The sequence below is a fragment of the Poecile atricapillus genome, assembly GCF_030490865.1.
Source record: "Poecile atricapillus isolate bPoeAtr1 chromosome 35 unlocalized genomic scaffold, bPoeAtr1.hap1 SUPER_35_unloc_2, whole genome shotgun sequence".
Taxonomy (NCBI): Eukaryota; Metazoa; Chordata; class Aves; order Passeriformes; family Paridae; genus Poecile; species Poecile atricapillus.
Window position 1 is genome coordinate 96 of NW_026708989.1, and position 18,814 is coordinate 18,909.

The following is an 18,814-nucleotide window of genomic DNA, read 5'->3' on the forward strand; positions in this document are numbered from 1 at the left end:
CCCCTGCGAGTCTCGGGGACCCCCCCAGCCACCCCGCGAGCCCATGGGGGGTGACCCCCAGACCCTTCCCCAAGCCCCCCCAGACCCCTGCGAGGCTCGGGGACCCCCAGCCCCATTCTGAGTCCATAGGGGGTGACCCCCAGCTCCTCCCCCAGCCCCCCCAGCCCCCCTGCGAGTCTCGGGGACCCCCCCAGCCCCTCCCCCGAGCCCCCCCAGCCCCCCTGCGAGTCTTGGGGACCCCCAGCCCCTGCCCCCAGCCCCCCCAGCCCCCCTGCGAGTCTCGGGGACCCCCCCAGCCCCCCCGCGAGCCCATGGGGGGTGACCCCCAGCTCCTCCCCCGAGCCCCCCCGGACCCCTGCGAGCCCCCCGGCCCCCTGCGAGTCTCGGGGCCCCCCCCAGCCCCCCCTCGAGCCCCCCCGGCCCCCTGCGAGTCTCGGGGACCCCCCCAGCCCCCCCTCGAGCCCCCCGTGTCCCCGCAGAGCAAGAGGGGAAGGTTTGTGACCCGCTGTGCTCGGCCGAGGGCTGCTGGGGAGCCGGGCCCGGGCAGTGCCTGTCCTGCCGCTACTACAGCAGGAGGGGGGTCTGCGTGCCCACCTGCCGCTTCACCGAGGGGTCAGAGGGGATGGGGGGCTCGGGGGGATCGGGGGGGATCGGGGGGATCCGGGGGATCGGGGGGGATCCGGGGGATTGGGGGGATCCGGGGGATTTGGGGGGAATGGGGGGATCGGGAGGATTGGGGGGATCGGGGGTCTGCGTGCCCACCTGCCGCTTCACCGAGGGGTCAGAGGGGATGGGGGGCTCGGGGGGATCGGGGGGGATCGGGGGGATCCGGGGGATCGGGGGGATCCGGGGGATTGGGGGATCGGGGGTCTGCGTGCCCACCTGCCGCTTCACCGAGGGGTCAGAGGGGATGGGGGGATCCGGGGGGATCGGGGGGATCCGGGGGGATCGGGGGGATCCGGGGGGATCCGGGGGATTGGGGGGGAATGGGGGGATCCGGGGGATCGGGGGTCTGCGTGCCCACCTGCCGCTTCACCGAGGGGTCAGAGGGGATGGGGGGCTCGGGGGGATCCGGGGGATCCGGGGATGGGGGGGGACTTGGGGGGGATCGGGGGGATCGGGGGGATCGGGGGGAATCGGGGGGATTGGGGGTCTGCGTGCCCACCTGCCGCTTCACCGAGGGGTCAGAGGGGATGGGGGGATCGGGGGGATCCGGGGGGATCCGGGGGATCGGGGGGATCCGGGGGATCGGGGGGAATGGGGGGGATCCGGGGGGATCCGGGGGATCCGGGGGATCGGGGGGATCCGGGGGATCGGGGGGAATCGGGGGGATCGGGGGTCTGCGTGCCCACCTGCCGCTTCACCGAGGGGTCAGAGGGGCCGGGGGGCTCGGGGGGATCCGGGGGATCCGGGGGGATCGGGGAGATCCGGGGGGATCCGGGGGATCCGGGGGATTTGGGGGGGAATGGGGGGATCGGGGGGGATCGGGGGGATCGGGGGTCTGCGTGCCCACCTGCCGCTTCACCGAGGGGTCAGAGGGGATGGGGGGCTCGGGGGGATCCGGGGGGATCGGGGGGATCCGGGGGATCGGGGGGCTCGGGGGGATCCGGGGGGATCGAGGGATCCGGGGGATCCGGGGGGATCGGAGGGATCGGGGGATCGGGGGTCTGCGTGCCCACCTGCCGCTTCACCGAGGGGTCAGAGGGGATGGGGGGATCCGGGGGATCCGGGGGATCGGGGGGGATCGGGGGGATCCGGGGGGATCCGGGGGGCTCTGGGGGATCGGGGGGCTCGGGGGCTCGGGGGGGAATCGGGGGGATCGGGGGGATCCGGGGGGATCGGGGGGAATGGGGGGATTGGGGGGATCCGGGGGGATCGGAGGGATCGGGGGATCGGGGGTCTGCGTGCCCACCTGCCGCTTCACCGAGGGGTCAGAGGGGATGGGGGGCTCGGGGGATCGGGGGGGCTCGGGGGATCCGGGGGATCCGGGGGATCCGGGGGATCGGGGGGGATCGGGGGATTGGGGGGATCGGGGGTCTGCGTGCCCACCTGCCGCTTCACCGAGGGGTCAGAGGGGCCGGGGGGCTCGGGGGGATCGGGGGGGATCCGGGGGGATCCGGGGGATCCGGGGGATCGGGGGATCGGGGGGATTTGGGGGGGAATGGGGGGATCCGGGGGATCGGGGGGGAATGGGGGGATCGGGGGTCTGCGTGCCCACCTGCCGCTTCACTGAGGGGTCAGAGGGGATGGGGGGGAATGGGGGGATCCGGGGGATCGGGGGGATCGGGGGGATCGGGGGGGATCCGGGGGATCGGGGGTCTGCGTGCCCACCTGCCGCTTCACCGAGGGGTCAGAGGGGATGGGGGGATCGGGGGGATCCGGGGGGATCCGGGGGGATCGGGGGGATCCGGGGGATCGGGGGGATCCGGGGGATCCGGGGGGATCGGGGGGATCGGGGGGGATCCGGGGGATCGGGGGGATCGGGGGGCTCGGGGGGATCCGGGGGGATCGGGGGGGAATGGGGGGATCGGGGGGATCGGGGGGGATCCGGGGGATTTGGGGGGGATCGGGGGGATTGGGGGGATCGGGGGTCTGCGTGCCCACCTGCCGCTTCACCGAGGGGTCAGAGGGGATGGGGGGATCGGGGGGATCCGGGGGCTCGGGGGGATCCGGGGGGATCGGGGGATCGGGGGGGATCGGGGGGATGGGGGGGGGATCGGGGGGATGGGGGCGATGGGGGGCGTGGGGTGGGAGATCAGCCCCAGGGTGGGCAGAGGGGTCCCAGGGTGGGCTGGGCTCCATCGGGGGGGTCCCAGGGTGGGCTGGGCTCCATCGGGGGGGTCCCAGGGTGGGCTGGGCTCCATCGGGGGGGTCCCAGGGTGGGCAGAGGGGTCCCAGGGTGGGCTGGATTCCATCGGGGGGGTCCCAGGGTGGGTTGGGCTCCATCAGGGGGTCCCAGGGTGGGCTGGATTCCATCGGGGGGTCCCAGGGTGGGCTGGGCTCCATCGGGGGGGTCCCAGGGTGGGCTGGATTCCATCGGGGGGTCCCAGGGTGGGCTGGGCTCCATCGGGGGGGTCCCAGGGTGGGCTGGATTCCATCGGGGGGTCCCAGGGTGGGCTGGGCATTGTCAGGGGGTCCCAGGGTGGGCTGGGCTCCATCAGGGGGTCCCAGGGTGGGTTGGGCTCCATCGGGGGGGTCCCAGGGTGGGCAGAGGGGTCCCAGGGTGGGCTGGGCACTGTCAGGGGGGTCCCAGGGTGGGCTGGGCACTGTCAGGGGGGTCCCAGGGTGGGCTGGGCACTGTCAGGGGGGTCCCAGGGTGGGCTGGGCTCCATCGGGGGGTCCCAGCTGTACCGCCCCCCCCCCCGTGACCCCTCTCGGTGGTCGCAGGGACCCCCGCGAGTTCTCTCAGGACGGGGAATGCTCCGAGTGCCACCCGGAGTGCGAGCGCATCCCCGGGGGGGTCACCTGCAACGGCTCGGTACGGACCCCCCGAGACCCCCCGACACCCCCGATATCCCCCGATATCCCCCGATACCCCCGATACCCCCGATACCCCCGATACCCCCGACACCCCCGACACCCCCCGATATCCCCGACACCCCCGACACCCCCCGATACCCCGATACCCCCGATACCCCCGATACCCCCGATACCCCCGACACCCCCGACACCCCCCGATACCCCCGATACCCCCGACACCCCCGACACCCCCGATATCGCCGACAGGGCGCCGACACCTGCACGCGCTGCGCTCACTATCGCGACGGGCCGCACTGCGTGGAGCGATGTCCCGATGGGGTCCTGGGGGAGCGCGGCCCCATCTTCAAATTCCCCGACGGGAACCGGGAGTGCCGGCCCTGCCACGAGAACTGCACCCGGGGGTGCGACCGGGGACACCGGGGGACGGGGGGCTCGGGGGGGGGTCAGGAGCCCGGGAAGGGCTGGGGGGGGTCTCAGGAGCCAGGGTGGGGGGTCAGGAGCCGGAGTGGGGGGGTCAGGAGCCGGAGTGGGGGGCTCAGGACCCCATGTGGGGCAGGGTGGGGGGTCTCAGGAGTCTGTGTGGGGCTGGGTAGGGGGCTCAGGAGCCCATGTGGGGCAGGGTGGGGGGTTCAGGAGCCCATGTGGGGCAGGGTGGGGGGTTCAGGAGCCAGGGTGGGGGGCTCAGGAGCCCATGTGGGGCAGGGTGGGGGGCTCAGGAGTCTGTGAGGGGCAGGGTGGGGGGCTCAGGACCCCATGTGGGGCAGGGTGGGGGTCTCAGGACCCCATGTGGGGCTGGGTGGGGGGCTCAGGAGCCCATGTGGGGCAGGGTGGGGGGTTCAGGAGCCAGGGTGGGGGGCTCAGGACCCCATGTGGGGCAGGGTGGGGGGTTCAGGAGCCAGGGTGGGGGGCTCAGGACCCCATGTGGGGCAGGGTGGGGGGCTCAGGAGTCTGTGAGGGGCTGGGTGGGGGGCTCAGGACCCCATGTGGGGTAGGGTGGGGGGTCTCAGGAGCCAGGGTGGGGGGCTCAGGGCAGACTGGGGGGGTTCAGGACCCTGTGTGGGGCAGGGTGGGGGGCTCAGGGCAGACTGGGGGCTCAGGACCCTGTGTGGGACAGGGTGGGGGGCTCAGGAGCCCATGTGGGGCAGGGTGGGGGGCTCAGGACAGCCTGAGGGGGCTCAGGAGCCAGGGTGGGGGGCTCAGGAGCCCATGTGGGCTGGGTGGGGGGCTCAGGAGCCCATGTGGGGCTGGGTGGGGGGCTCAGGGCCCTGTGTGGGGCAGGGTGGGGGGCTCAGGGCAGACTGTTGGCGGTCAGGAGCCCAGATAGGGCTGGGTGGGGGTCTCAGGAGCCAGGGTGGGGGGCTCAGGGCAGACTGGGGGGTTCAGGACCCTGTGTGGGGCAGGGTGGGGGGCTCAGGAGTCTGTGGGGGGCAAGGTGGGGGGCTCCGGGCAAGCGGGGGAGGGCTCAGGACCCCGTGTGGGGCTGGGTGGGGGGCTCAGGAGTCTGTGGGGGGCAGGGTGGGGGGCTCTGGGCAGGCTGGGGGGGCTCAGGACCCCATGTGGGGCAGGGCGGGGGGCTTCAGACAGGGTGGGGGGCTCAGGACCCTGTGTGGGACAGGGCGGGGGGGTCGGGAGCCCGGGTAGGGCTGGGTGGAGGGGTCGGGACCTTGTGTGGGGCTGGGTGGGGGGCTCAGGACCCCATGTGGGGCAGGGTGGGGGGCTCCGGGCAGGCTGGGGGGGCTCAGGACCCCATGTGGGGCACACTGGGGGGTCCCAGGATCTCACTGGGGACATTTTGGGGTCTGGGGTCCCCACGAGGGGCAGCTTGGGGGGTCTGAGCCATCATCCGGGGCAGGTTGGGGGTCCCGGGCACAGGGTGGGGGTCTCGGGCTCAGGTTGGGGGGCTGGGGCACAGGGTGGGGGTCTGGGGTGCAGGGTGGGGGGTCTCGGGCTCAGGTTGGGGGTTTGGGGTGCAGGTTGGGGGTCCCGGGCACAGGTTGGGGGTCTCGGGCTCAGGGTGGGGGTCTCGGGCTCAGGTTGGGGGTCCCGGGCACAGGTTGGGGGTCTGGGGCACAGGTTGGGGGTCTCAGGCACAGGTTGGGGGTCTCGGGCACAGGTTGGGGGTCTGGGGTGCAGGGTGGGGGTCTCGGGCTCAGGGTGGGGGTCTCGGGCACAGGTTGGGGGTCTCGGGCACAGGTTGGGGGGCTGGGGTGTAGGGTGGGGGTCTCGGGCACAGGTTGGGGGTCTCAGGCACAGATTGGGGGCTGGGGCACAGGTTGGGGGTCTCGGGCTCAGGGTGGGGGTCCCGGGCTCAGGTTGGGGGTCTCGGGCTCAGGGTGGGGGTCCCGGGCTCAGGTTGGGGGTCTCGGGCTCAGGGTGGGGGTCCGGGCACAGGGTGGGGGTCTGGGGCTCAGGTTGGGGGTCCCGGGCACAGGTTGGGGGTCTCGGGCACAGGTTGGGGGTCTGGGGTGCAGGGTGGGGGTCTCGGGCTCAGGTTGGGGGTCTGGGGCTCAGGGTGGGGGTTTGGGGCTCAGGTTGGGGGTCTGGGGCTCAGGTTGGGGGTCTCGGGCTCAGGTTGGGGGTCTCGGGCACAGGTTGGGGGTCTCAGGCACAGATTGGGGGCTGGGGCACAGGTTGGGGGTCTCGGGCTCAGGGTGGGGGTCTGGGGCACAGATTGGGGTTTGGGGCACAGGTTGGGGGTCCCGGGCTCAGGTTGGGGGGCTGGGGCTCAGGTTGGGGGGTCTCGGGCTCAGGGTGGGGGTCTCGGGCACAGGTTGGGGGTCTGGGGTGCAGGTTGGGGGTCTCGGGCTCAGGTTGGGGGTCCCGGGCACAGGTTGGGGGTCTGGGGTGCAGGTTGGGGGTCTCGGGCTCAGGTTGGGGGTCTCGGGCTCAGGGTGGGGGTCCCGGGCACAGGTTGGGGGTCTGGGGTGCAGGGTGGGGGTCTCGGGCTCAGGTTGGGGGTCTGGGGCACAGGTTGGGGGTCTGGGGCTCAGGTTGGGGGTCTCGGGCACAGGTTGGGGGTCTGGGGTGCAGGGTGGGGGTCTCGGGCTCAGGGTGGGGGTCCCGGGTCTCTGCTGGGGGGGGTCCCCAGCTGCTGACCCCCATCTCCCTCCCCACAGATGTGTGGGGCCGCTGCTGCGGGACTGCCTGGGGGACACCCTGCCCGTGTCCCGGTACGGCGGGGGGGCCGGGGGGGCTCCGGGGACACCGGGGACACCGGGGGGGGCTGCGGGGACACCGGGAGGGCTCCGGGGACTCTAACCCCGTTCCGTTCCTGTTCCCATTCCCGTTCCCGTTGCGTTCCCGTTCCCATTCCCGTTCGGTTCCCGGTGCCGGGTGCGTTCCCGGTCCCGTTCCCGTTCCCGGTGCCCCAGGCGGACCCCAGGGGGCTACAGGGACCCTAACCCCGTTCCGTTCCGGTTCGGTTCCGGTTCCCGGTGCCGTTCCCAGGCGGACCCCGGGGGGGCTGCGGGGACCCTGACCCTGTTCCATTCCCGTTCCCGTTCCCGTTCCCGTTCCCGGTGCCCCAGGCGGACCCCAGGGAGCTACAGGGACCCTAACCCCGTTCCGTTCCCGTTCCCGTTCGGTTCCCGGTCCCGTTCCCTAACCCCGTTCCGGTTCGGTTCCGGTTCCCGGTGCCGTTCCCAGGCGGACCCCGGGGGGCTGCAGGGACCCTGACCCCGTTCCGTTCCGTTCCCGGTGCCGTTCCCGTTCCCGGTGCCGTTCCCAGGCGGACCCCGGGGGGCTGCGGGGACCCTGACCCCGTTCTGTTCCGGTTCGGTTCCGTTCCCGGTGCCGTTCCCGGTGCCGTTCCCAGGCGGACCCCGGGGGGGGCTGCAGGGACCCTAACCCCGTTCCATTCCCGTTCCCGTTCCCGTTCCCGGTGCCGTTCCCAGGCGGACCCCGACGCTGATCGCGGTGCTGGCGGTCGGGGCCGTTTTCCTCTCGTGCTCGCTGGTGCTGCTGGCGCTGCTCTACTGGAGGGGGAAGAAGATCCAGAAGAAACGGGCGATGAGGCGGTACCTGGAGCGGGGAGAGGTCAGAGCCGGGCCGGACCGGCACCGGCACCGGGAGCGCGGGGCGGGACCGGGAGCAGCACCGGGAGCGTGGGGAGGGACCCCGGGAGCGGGACCGGGAGCGGCACCGGGACCGGGAGCGGCACCGGGACCGGGAGCGGCACCGGGAGCGTGGGGAGGGACCCGGGAGCGGGACCGGGAGCGGCACCGGGACCGGGAGCGGCACCGGGACCGGGAGCGGCACCGGGAGCTCGGGGAGGGACCGGGAGCGGCCCCGGGAGCGCTGGGAGGGACCGGGAGCGGCACCGGGACCGGGAGCGGCACCGGGAGCTCGGGGAGGGACCGGGAGCGGCCCCGGGAGCGGCACCGGGACCGGGAGTGGCACCAGCACCGGGACCAGGAGCGCGGGGAGGGTCCCCAGCAGTGGCACCGGGAGCGGCACCGGGACCGAGAGCGGCACCCGGAGCGGCTACGGGAAGGGCGGGGAGGGGGCGGCACCAGCCCCGGGAGCGGCCCCGGGAGGTCGGGGAGAGGCACCGGGACCGGGAGCGGCACCGGGAGGAGCCCGCGAACGGCCCCGGGAGCGGGAGCGGCCCCGGGAGTGGCCCCGGGAGGTCGGGGAGGGGCCCCGGGAGAGGCCCGGGGCGGGGTCCTGCCGGGGTGGAGCCGTGTCCGGCCCTCGCCAGCTCCGCCCCCCATCTCTGCTCCTGGGCCAGTCCCGCTCCATCCTCATCCTCATCATCCTCATCCTCATCCTCATCCTCATCCTCATCCTCATCCTCATCCTCATCCTCATCCTCATCCTCATCATCCTCTTCATCCTCTTCATCCTTTTCATCCTCATTCTCATCCCCATCCTCATCCCCATCCTCATCCTCATCCTCATCCTCTTCCCTGTTCCTGATCCTGTTCCCATTCCTGTGTCCATTCCCGATCCCGGTTCCCGTTCCCGTGTCCGTTCCCATTCCCATTCCCGATCCCGGTTCCCATTCCTGTTCCCATTCCCATTCCCATTCCCGGTTCCCGTTCCCATTGCCATTCCCCATTCCCATTCCCGGTTCCCATTCCTGTTCCCGGTTCCCATTCCCATTCCCGTTCCCATTCCTGGTTCCCGTTCCCGATCCTGGTTCCCGTTCCCGTTCCCATTCCCGGTTCCCATTCCCATTCCCGTTCCCATTCCCATTCCCATTCCCGTTCCCATTCCCGTTCCCATTCCCGTTCCCATTCCCATTCCCGTTCCCATTCCCGTTCCCATTCCCGTTCCCATTCCCATTCCCGGTTCCCATTCCCGTTCCCATTCCCGTTCCCGGTTCCCGTTCCCATTCCCGTTCCCATTCCCGTTCCCATTCCCGTTCCCATTCCCATTCCCGGTTCCCATTCCCGTTCCCATTCCCGTTCCCGGTTCCCGTTCCCATTCCCGTTCCCGTTCCCGTCCGGCAGAGCCTGGAGCCGCTGGATCCCAGTGAAAAAGCCAACAAGGTCCTGGCGCGGATCTTCAAGGAGACGGAGCTGAGGCGCCTCAAGGTGCTGGGCTCCGGCGTCTTCGGCACCGTGCACAAGGTGGGGATCCCATGGATCCCGTGGATCCCAGTGATCCCAGTGATCCCAGTGATCCCAGTGAGCCCAGTGAGCCCAGTGAGCCCAGTGATCCCAGTGATCCCAGTGATCCCAGTGAGCCCAGTGAGCCCAGTGATCCCAGTGATCCCAGTGAGCCCAGTGAGCCCAGGGATCCCAGTGATCCCAGTGATCCCAGTGAGCCCAGTGATCCCACTGATCCCATCCCATTCATCCCATCCCATTCATCCCACTGATCCCAGTGATCCCATGGATCCCATTGATCCCAGTAAGCCCAGTGATCCCATGGATCCCATCCCATTGATCCCATCGATCCCAGTGATCCCATTGATCCCATTGATCCCATTGATCCCATCCCATTGATCCCATCCCATTGATCCCATCGATCCCAGTGATCCCACTGATCCCATTGATCCCATTGATCCCATCCCATTGATCCCATCGATCCCATTGATCCCATTGATCCCATCCCATTGATCCCATCGATCCCAGTGATCCCACTGATCCCATGGATCCCATTGATCCCATCCCATTGATCCCATCGATCCCAGTGATCCCACTGATCCCATTGATCCCATTGATCCCATCCCATTGATTTCACTGATCCCATCCCATCAATCCCATCCCAAATCTGATCCCACCCCATAGATCCCACCCCCCGCAGGGTATTTGGATCCCAGATGGGGATCCCACTGATCCCATAGATCCCATTGATCCCATAGATCCCATAGATCCCATTGATCCCATAGATCCCATAGATCCCATAGATCCCATAGATCCCATAGACCCCATAGATCCCATAGATCCCATAGATCCCACCCCCCGCAGGGTATCTGGATCCCGGACGGGGATTCCATGGATTGATCCCATAGATCCCATAGATCCCATAGATCCCAATGATCCCATAGATCCCGATCCCCGCAGGGTATCTGGATCCCGGACGGGGATCCCATAGATCCCATAGATCCCATAGATCCCATGGATCCCATGGATCCCATAGATCCCACCCCCTGCAGGGTATCTGGATCCCGGATGGGGATCCCATAGACCCCATAGATCCCATAGATCCCAATGATCCCATAGATCCCAATCCCCGCAGGGTATCTGGATCCCGGACGGGGATTCCATCAAGATCCCGGTGAGCATCAAGGTGATCCAGGACTGGAGCGGGCAGCAATCGTTCCACGCTGTCACCGACGTGAGTGCCGGGGGTCCCGGGGGGCTGGGGGTCCCCTCTGGGGGTCCCCTCTGGGGCTAGGGGGGCTCTGGGGTCACTCTGGGAGTCCCGGGGGGGCTCTGGGGTCACTCTGGGGGTCCCAGGGGGGCTCTGGGGTCACTCTGGGGGTCACTCTGGGGCTCGGGTCACTCTGGGGGTCACTCTGGGGGTCCCAGGGGGGCTCTGGGGTCACTCTGGGGGTCCCCTCTGGACCCGGGGTCACTCTGGGGGTCCTGGGGTCACTCTGGGGTCACTCTGGGGGTCCCCTCTGGGGGTCCCAGGGGGGCTCTGGGGTCACTCTGGGGGTCCCAGGGGGGCTCTGGGGTCACTCTGGGGGTCCCCTCTGGGGGTCCCAGGGGGGCTCTGGGGTCACTCTGGGGGTCCCGGGGGGGCTCTGGGGTCACTCTGGGGGTCCCCTCTGGGCTCAGGGGGTTCTGGGGGTGCTCCAGGTGTCCCCCTGGACCTGGGGGTGCTCCAGGGCCACTCTGGAGTCCCTCGGGGTGTCCCCCTGGACCCGGGGTCACTCTGGGGTCACTCTGGGGTCACTTGGGGGTCTCTCTGTGTGTCCCCCTGGACCCGGGGTCACTCTGGGGTCACTCTGGGGTCACTCAGGGTGTCCCCCCAGCCCTGATGTCACTCTGGTGTCACTTGGGGGTCACTTGGGGTGTCCCCCTGGACCCGGGGTCACTCTGGGGTCACTCTGGGGTCACTCAGGTGTCACTGGGGTCACTCTGGGGTCACTCAGGTGTCACTCAGGGTCACTCAGGTGTCACTGGTGTCACTCAGGTGTCACTGGTGTCACTCAGGGGTCACTCAGGTGTCACTCAGGTGTCACTCAGGTGTCACTCTGGGGTCACTCAGGTGTCACTCAGGTGTCACTCAGGTGTCACTGGTGTCACTGGTGTCACTCAGGTGTCACTGGTGTCACTCAGGTGTCACTCAGGGGTCACTCAGGTGTCACTCAGGTGTCACTCAGGGGTCACTCAGGTGTCACTCAGGGTCACTCAGGTGTCACTCAGGTGTCACTCAGGTGTCACTGGTGTCACTCAGGGTCACTCTGGGGTCACTCTGAGTCACTCAGGTGTCACTCAGGTGTCACTGGTGTCACTCAGGTGTCACTCAGGTGTCACTCGGGTGTCACTCAGGGTCACTCTGGTGTCACTCAGGTGTCACTGGTGTCACTCAGGTGTCACTCTGGTGTCACTCAGGGTCACTCAGGGTCACTCAGGTGTCACTCAGGGTCACTCAGGTGTCACTCAGGTGTCACTCAGGTGTCACTCAGGTGTCACTCTGTGTGTCCCCAGCACATGCTGGCCATCGGCAGCCTGGACCACTCGTACATCGTGCGTTTGCTGGGGATCTGCCCGGGGCCGCAGCTCCAGCCCCAGACCTGGGGTCACTCTGGGGTCACTCAGGTGTCACTGGGGTCACTCAGGTGTCACTCAGGGGTCACTCAGGTGTCACTCAGGGTCACTCAGGGTCACTCAGGTGTCACTCAGGGGTCACTCAGGTGTCACTCAGGGTCACTCAGGGTCACTCAGGTGTCACTCAGGTGTCACTCAGGGGTCACTCAGGTGTCACTCTGTGTGTCCCCCCTGTCCCCAGCACATGCTGGCCATCGGCAGCCTGGACCACTCGTACATCGTGCGTTTGCTGGGGATCTGCCCGGGGCCGCAGCTCCAGCCCCAGACCTGGGGTCACTCTGGGGTCACTCTGGGGTCACTCTGGGGTCACTGGTGTCACTCAGGTGTCACTGGTGTCACTGGGGTCACTCTGGGGTCACTCTGGGGTCACTCAGGTGTCACTGGTGTCACTCAGGTGTCACTGGGGTCACTCAGGTGTCACTCAGGTGTCACTCGGGGGTCACTCAGGGTCACTCTGGTGTCACTCTGTGTGTTCCCCTGGACCCAGTGTCCCACTGGGGTCACTCAGGTGTCACTCAGGTGTCACTCAGGTGTCACTCAGGTGTCACTGGTGTCACTCAGGTGTCACTCAGGTGTCACTGGTGTCACTGGTGTCACTCAGGTGTCACTCAGGTGTCACTCAGGGTCACTCAGGGGTCACTCAGGTGTCACAGGTGTCACTCAGGTGTCACTCAGGTGTCACTCAGGTGTCACTCAGGTGTCACTCTGTGTGTCCCCAGCACATGCTGGCCATCGGCAGCCTGGACCACTCGTACATCGTGCGTTTGCTGGGGATCTGCCCGGGGCCGCAGCTCCAGCCCCAGACCTGGGGTCACTCAGGGGTCACTCTGGGGTCACTCAGGTGTCACTGGTGTCACTCAGGTGTCACTCAGGTGTCACTCAGGTGTCACTCAGGTGTCACTGGTGTCACTCAGGTGTCACTGGTGTCACTCAGGGGTCACTCTGTGGTCACTCAGGTGTCACTCAGGTGTCACTCAGGTGTCACTGGTGTCACTGGTGTCACTCAGGTGTCACTCAGGTGTCACTGGTGTCACTCAGGTGTCACTCAGGTGTCACTCAGGGTCACTCAGGTGTCACTCAGGTGTCACTCAGGTGTCACTCAGGGGTCACTCAGGTGTCACTCAGGTGTCACTCAGGTGTCACTCAGGGTCACTCAGGTGTCACTGGTGTCACTGGGGTCACTCAGGTGTCACTCAGGTGTCACTCAGGGTCACTCAGGGTCACTCAGGTGTCACTGGTGTCACTGGGGTCACTCAGGTGTCACTCAGGTGTCACTCAGGTGTCACTCAGGTGTCACTCAGGTGTCACTGGGGTCACTCAGGTGTCACTCAGGTGTCACTCAGGGGTCACTCAGGGGTCACTCAGGGGTCACTCAGGTGTCACTCAGGTGTCACTCAGGTGTCACTCAGGGGTCACTCAGGTGTCACTCAGGGGTCACTCAGGTGTCACTGGGGTCACTCAGGTGTCACTCAGGTGTCACTCAGGGTCACTCTGGGGTCACTCAGGTGTCACTCAGGTGTCACTCAGGGGTCACTCAGGTGTCACTCAGGTGTCACTGGGGTCACTCTGGTGTCACTCAGGTGTCACTCAGGTGTCACTCAGGGGTCACTCAGGTGTCACTCAGGGGTCACTCAGGGGTCACTCAGGTGTCACTCAGGTGTCACTCAGGTGTCACTCAGGGGTCACTCAGGTGTCACTGGGGTCACTCAGGTGTCACTCAGGTGTCACTCAGGGTCACTCTGGGGTCACTCAGGTGTCACTCAGGTGTCACTCAGGTGTCACTGGGGTCACTCAGGGTCACTCAGGTGTCACTCAGGTGTCACTCAGGTGTCACTCAGGTGTCACTCAGGTGTCACTGGTGTCACTCAGGTGTCACTCAGGTGTCACTCAGGGTCACTCAGGTGTCACTCAGGTGTCACTCAGGTGTCACTCTGTGTGTCCCCAGCACATGCTGGCCATCGGCAGCCTGGACCACTCGTACATCGTGCGTTTGCTGGGGATCTGCCCGGGGCCGCAGCTCCAGCCCCAGACCTGGGGTCACTCTGGGGTCACTCTGGGGTCACTCAGGTGTCACTCTGGGGTCACTCAGGGTCACTCAGGTGTCACTGGGGTCACTCAGGGTCACTCTGGGGTCACTCAGGTGTCACTCAGGGTCACTCAGGTGTCACTCAGGGGTCACTCAGGTGTCACTGGTGTCACTCAGGTGTCACTCAGGGGTCACTCAGGTGTCACTGGTGTCACTCAGGTGTCACTCAGGTGTCACTCAGGTGTCACTGGTGTCACTCAGGGTCACTCAGGTGTCACTCAGGTGTCACTGGTGTCACTCAGGGTCACTCAGGTGTCACTCAGGTGTCACTGGTGTCACTCAGGTGTCACTCAGGTGTCACTCAGGTGTCACTCTGTGTGTCCCCCTGGATCTGGGGTTTCACTGGGGTCACTCAGGGGTCACTCAGGTGTCACTCAGGTGTCACTGGTGTCACTCAGGTGTCACTCAGGTGTCACTCTGGGGTCACTCAGGGTCACTCAGGTGTCACTCAGGTGTCACTCAGGTGTCACTCTGGGGTCACTCAGGTGTCACTCAGGTGTCACTCAGGTGTCACTCAGGGGTCACTCTGGGGTCACTCAGGTGTCACTCAGGGTCACTCAGGTGTCATTGGTGTCACTCTGGGTCACTCAGGTGTCACTCAGGTGTCACTCAGGTGTCACTCAGGTGTCACTCTGTGTGTCCCCAGCACATGCTGGCCATCGGCAGCCTGGACCACTCGTACATCGTGCGTTTGCTGGGGATCTGCCCGGGGCCGCAGTTGCAGTTGGTGACGCAGCTGCTGCCCCTGGGCTCGCTGCTCGAGCACCTGCGCAAGAAACGCGGCTCCATCAGCCCCCAGCTGCTCCTCAACTGGTGCGTGCAGGTGGCCAAGGTGAGCCTGGGGCAGACCCGAGGGTTAGAGAAATAATATAAAATATAAAATATATAAAATATAAATAATATAAAAACATATAAAAACTAAAGAGCAGCTGCGCAAGAAACGCGGCTCCATCAGCCCCCAGCTCCTCCTCAACTGCTGCGTGCAGGTGGCCAAGGTGAGCCTGGGGCAGCATTTTCTACATAAATAGAAATAGAAATAATAGAAATAGAAATAATAGAAAATATAAAATATATAAAATATAAATATATAAAATATAAATAATATAAAACATATAAATCTAAAGAGCACCTGTGCAGGAAGCGCGGCTCCATCAGCCCCCAGCTCCTCCTCAACTGCTGCGTGCAGGTGGCCAAGGTGAGCCTGGGGTGCCACCAGGGGTTAGAGAAATAATAGAAAATATAAATTATAGAAATAGAAATAATACAAATAGAAATAATAGAAATAGAAATAATACAAATAGAAATAATAGAAAATATAAAATATATAAAATATAAATACTGGAAAATATAAATACTAGAAAATATAAATACTAAAAATAGATAGAAAATATAAATAATATAAAATATAAATACTAGAAAATATAAATAATAGAAAATATAAATAATATAAATGTAAATAATATAAAATATAAATAATAGAAAATAGAAGTATATAAAATATAAATACTAGAAAATATAAATACTAGAAAATATAAATACTAAAAATAGATATAAAATATAAATAATATAAAATATAAGTATATAAAATATAAATAATATAAAATATAAATAATATAAAATATAAATAATATAAATATAAATAATGTAAAATATAAGTGTATAAAATATAAATAATATAAAATATAAATAATATGAAATATAAGTATATAAAATAAAAATACTACAAAATAGAAATACTAGAAAATATAAATACTAGAAAATATAAATCCTAACAATATATATATATAATACAAAATATAAATAATATAAAACATATAAAAATTAAAGAGCAGCTGCGCAAGAAACGCGGCTCCATCAGCCCCCAGCTGCTCCTCAACTGCTGCGTGCAGGTGGCCAAGGTGAGCCTGGGGCGGCATTTTCTACATAAATAGAAATAGAAATTATAGAAATAGAAATAATATAAAATATGAGTATATAAAATATAAATACTATAAAATATAAATAATATAAAATAGAAATAATAGAAAATATAAATAATAGAAAATATAAATCCTAAATATATTTATAAAATATAAATACTATAAAATATAAATAATAGAAAATATAAGTATATAAAATATAAATAATATAAAATATAAGTATATAAAATATATATACTAGAAAATATAAATGATAGAAAATATAAGCATATAAAATAGAAATACTAGAAAATATAAATAATAGAAAATATAAGTATATAAAATATAAATAATAGAAAATATAAATACTAGAAAATACAAATCCTAAAAAGATATATATATAATACAAAATATAAATAATACAAAAACATATAAATCTAAAGAGCACCTGCGCAAGAAACGCGGCTCCATCAGCCCCCAGCTGCTCCTCAACTGCTGCGTGCAGGTGGCCAAGGTGAGCCTGGGGGCGGCATTTTCTACATAAATAGAAATAAAAATAATATAAAATATAAAATATATAAAATATAAAATATAAAATATATAAAATATAAATAATACAAAAACAAATAAAAACTAAAGAGCACCTGCGCAAGAAACGCGGCTCCATCAGCCCCCAGCTCCTCCTCAACTGCTGCGTGCAGGTGGCCAAGGTGAGCCTGGGGCGGACCTGGGGGGGTAGAGAAATAATAGAAAATATAAATATATAAAATATAAAATATATAAAATATAAATAATTACAAAAACATATAAAAACTAAAGAGCACCTGTGCAGGAAGCGCGGCTCCATCAGCCCCCAGCTGCTCCTCAACTGGTGCGTGCAGGTGGCCAAGGTGAGCCTGGGGCGGACCTGGGGGGTAGAGAAATAATAGAAATAATAGAAAAATATAAATATATAAAATATAAAATATATAAAATATAAATAATACCAAAACATATAAAAATTAAAGAGCACCTGCGCAAGAAACGCGGCTCCATCAGCCCCCAGCTCCTCCTCAGCTGGTGCGTGCAGGTGGCCAAGGTGAGCCTGGGGCGGCATTTTCTACATAAATAGAAATAGAAATAATAGAAATAGAAATAATAGAAAATAGAAAATATATAAAATATAAAATATACAAAATATAAATAATATAAAACATATAAAAACTAAAGAGCACCTGTGCAGGAAGCGCGGCTCCATCAGCCCCCAGCTGCTCCTCAACTGCTGCGTGCAGGTGGCCAAGGTGAGCCTGGGGCTGCACAGGGGGGTATAGAAATAATAGAAAACATAAATATATAAAATATAAGATATATAAAATATAAATAATATAAAATATATAAAAACTAAAGAGCACCTGTGCAAGAAACGCGGCTCCATCAGCCCCCAGCTGCTCCTCAACTGCTGCGTGCAGGTGGCCAAGGTGAGCCTGGGGCGGTATTTTCTACATAAATAGAAATAGATATAATAGAAATAATAGGAAATATAAAATATATAAAATATAAATAGTATAAAATATATAAAAACTAAAGAGCAGCTGCGCAAGAAGCGCGGCTCCATCAGCCCCCAGCTGCTCCTCAACTGGTGCGTGCAGGTGGCCAAGGTGAGCCTGGGGCGGCATCGAGGGTTATGGAAATAATAGAAATAATATAAAATATAAAATATATAAAATATAAATAATATAAAACATATAAAAACTAAAGAGCACCTGCGCAGGAAGCGCGGCTCCATCAGCCCCCAGCTGCTCCTCAACTGCTGCGTGCAGGTGGCCAAGGTGAGCCTGGGGCGGTATTTTCTACATAAATAGAAATAGAAATAATAGAAATAGAAATAATAGAAATACAAATATATAAAATATAAAAACTAGAAAATATAAATACTAAAAATAGATATAAAATATAAATAATATAAAATATACATAATATAAATTATGAGTATATAAAATATAAATAATATAAAATATACATAATATAAAATATAAATAATATAAAAGATAAATAATATAAAATATAAATCCTAAAAATATATATAAAATATAAATAATATAAAATATAGATAATATAAAAGATAAATAATATAAAATATAAGTATATAAAATATAAATAATAGAAAATATAAATAATAGAAAATATAAATAATAGAAAATATAAGCATATAAAATGGAAATACTAGAAAATATAAATAATAGAAAATATAAATACTAGAAAATACAAATCCTAACAATATATATATGTAATACAAAATATAAATAATACAAAAATATATAAAAACTAAAGAGCACCTGCGCAAGAAACGCGGCTCCATCAGCCCCCAGCTGCTCCTCAACTGCTGCGTGCAGGTGGCCAAGGTGAGCCTGGGGCGGCACCGGGGGTTAGAGAAATAATAGAAATAATAGAAAATATAAAATATATAAAATATAAAATATATAAAATATAAATAATACAAAAACATGCATGAAATATTAAAAATTAATATAGGTCTATATACATAAAGATATCAAATAGAAAAAACAATACAATATATATATTAAAAAATACAAAATATAAAAAATACATAAAATATATATGTATAAAAATAAATACAAAATATAAAAAACCACATAAAATATATATTAAAAAATACAAAATATTAAAAAATACATAAAATATATATTAAAAAAACAAATACAAAATATAAAAAAATACATAAAATAGATATATAAAAAAATACAAAATAGAAAAAATACATAAAATAATATATTAAAACCCCCAAATATATATATCAAAGTACATAAAATATATATTAAAAACCCCCAAATATATATATATATAAAATACATAAAATATATATTAAAAACCCAAATAAAAATATAAAAAAAATACATAAAAAATATAAAAAAAACCCCAAATAAAACCCATAAAAAAATACATTAAAAATACATTAAAAATACATAAAAAATACATAAAAAATATATAAAAAAACCCAAATAAAAACCATAAAAAATACATAAAAATATATTAAAAAAACCAAATAAAACCCATAAAAAATACATTAAAAATATATAAAAAAAACCCAAATAAAAACCATAAAAAATACATTAAAAATATAT

At 58.3% G+C, this 18,814-nt stretch overlaps 1 protein-coding gene across 1 annotated transcript in view; it reads left to right on the top strand.

Annotated features, from left to right (window-relative positions):
* Positions 1–479: 479 nt before the first annotated feature.
* Positions 480–18,814, top strand: part of LOC131574051 (receptor tyrosine-protein kinase erbB-3-like) — a gene marked incomplete at its 5' end in the record, with an annotated part of 29,519 nt that continues 11,184 nt past the window's right edge. Inside the window, 8 exon segments of the mRNA XM_058828428.1 lie at positions 480–612; positions 3,388–3,478; positions 3,727–3,881; positions 6,597–6,650; positions 7,374–7,515; positions 8,934–9,053; positions 10,168–10,266; positions 14,441–14,626. Of these exon segments, the coding sequence (XP_058684411.1) occupies positions 480–612; positions 3,388–3,478; positions 3,727–3,881; positions 6,597–6,650; positions 7,374–7,515; positions 8,934–9,053; positions 10,168–10,266; positions 14,441–14,626 (980 nt within the window).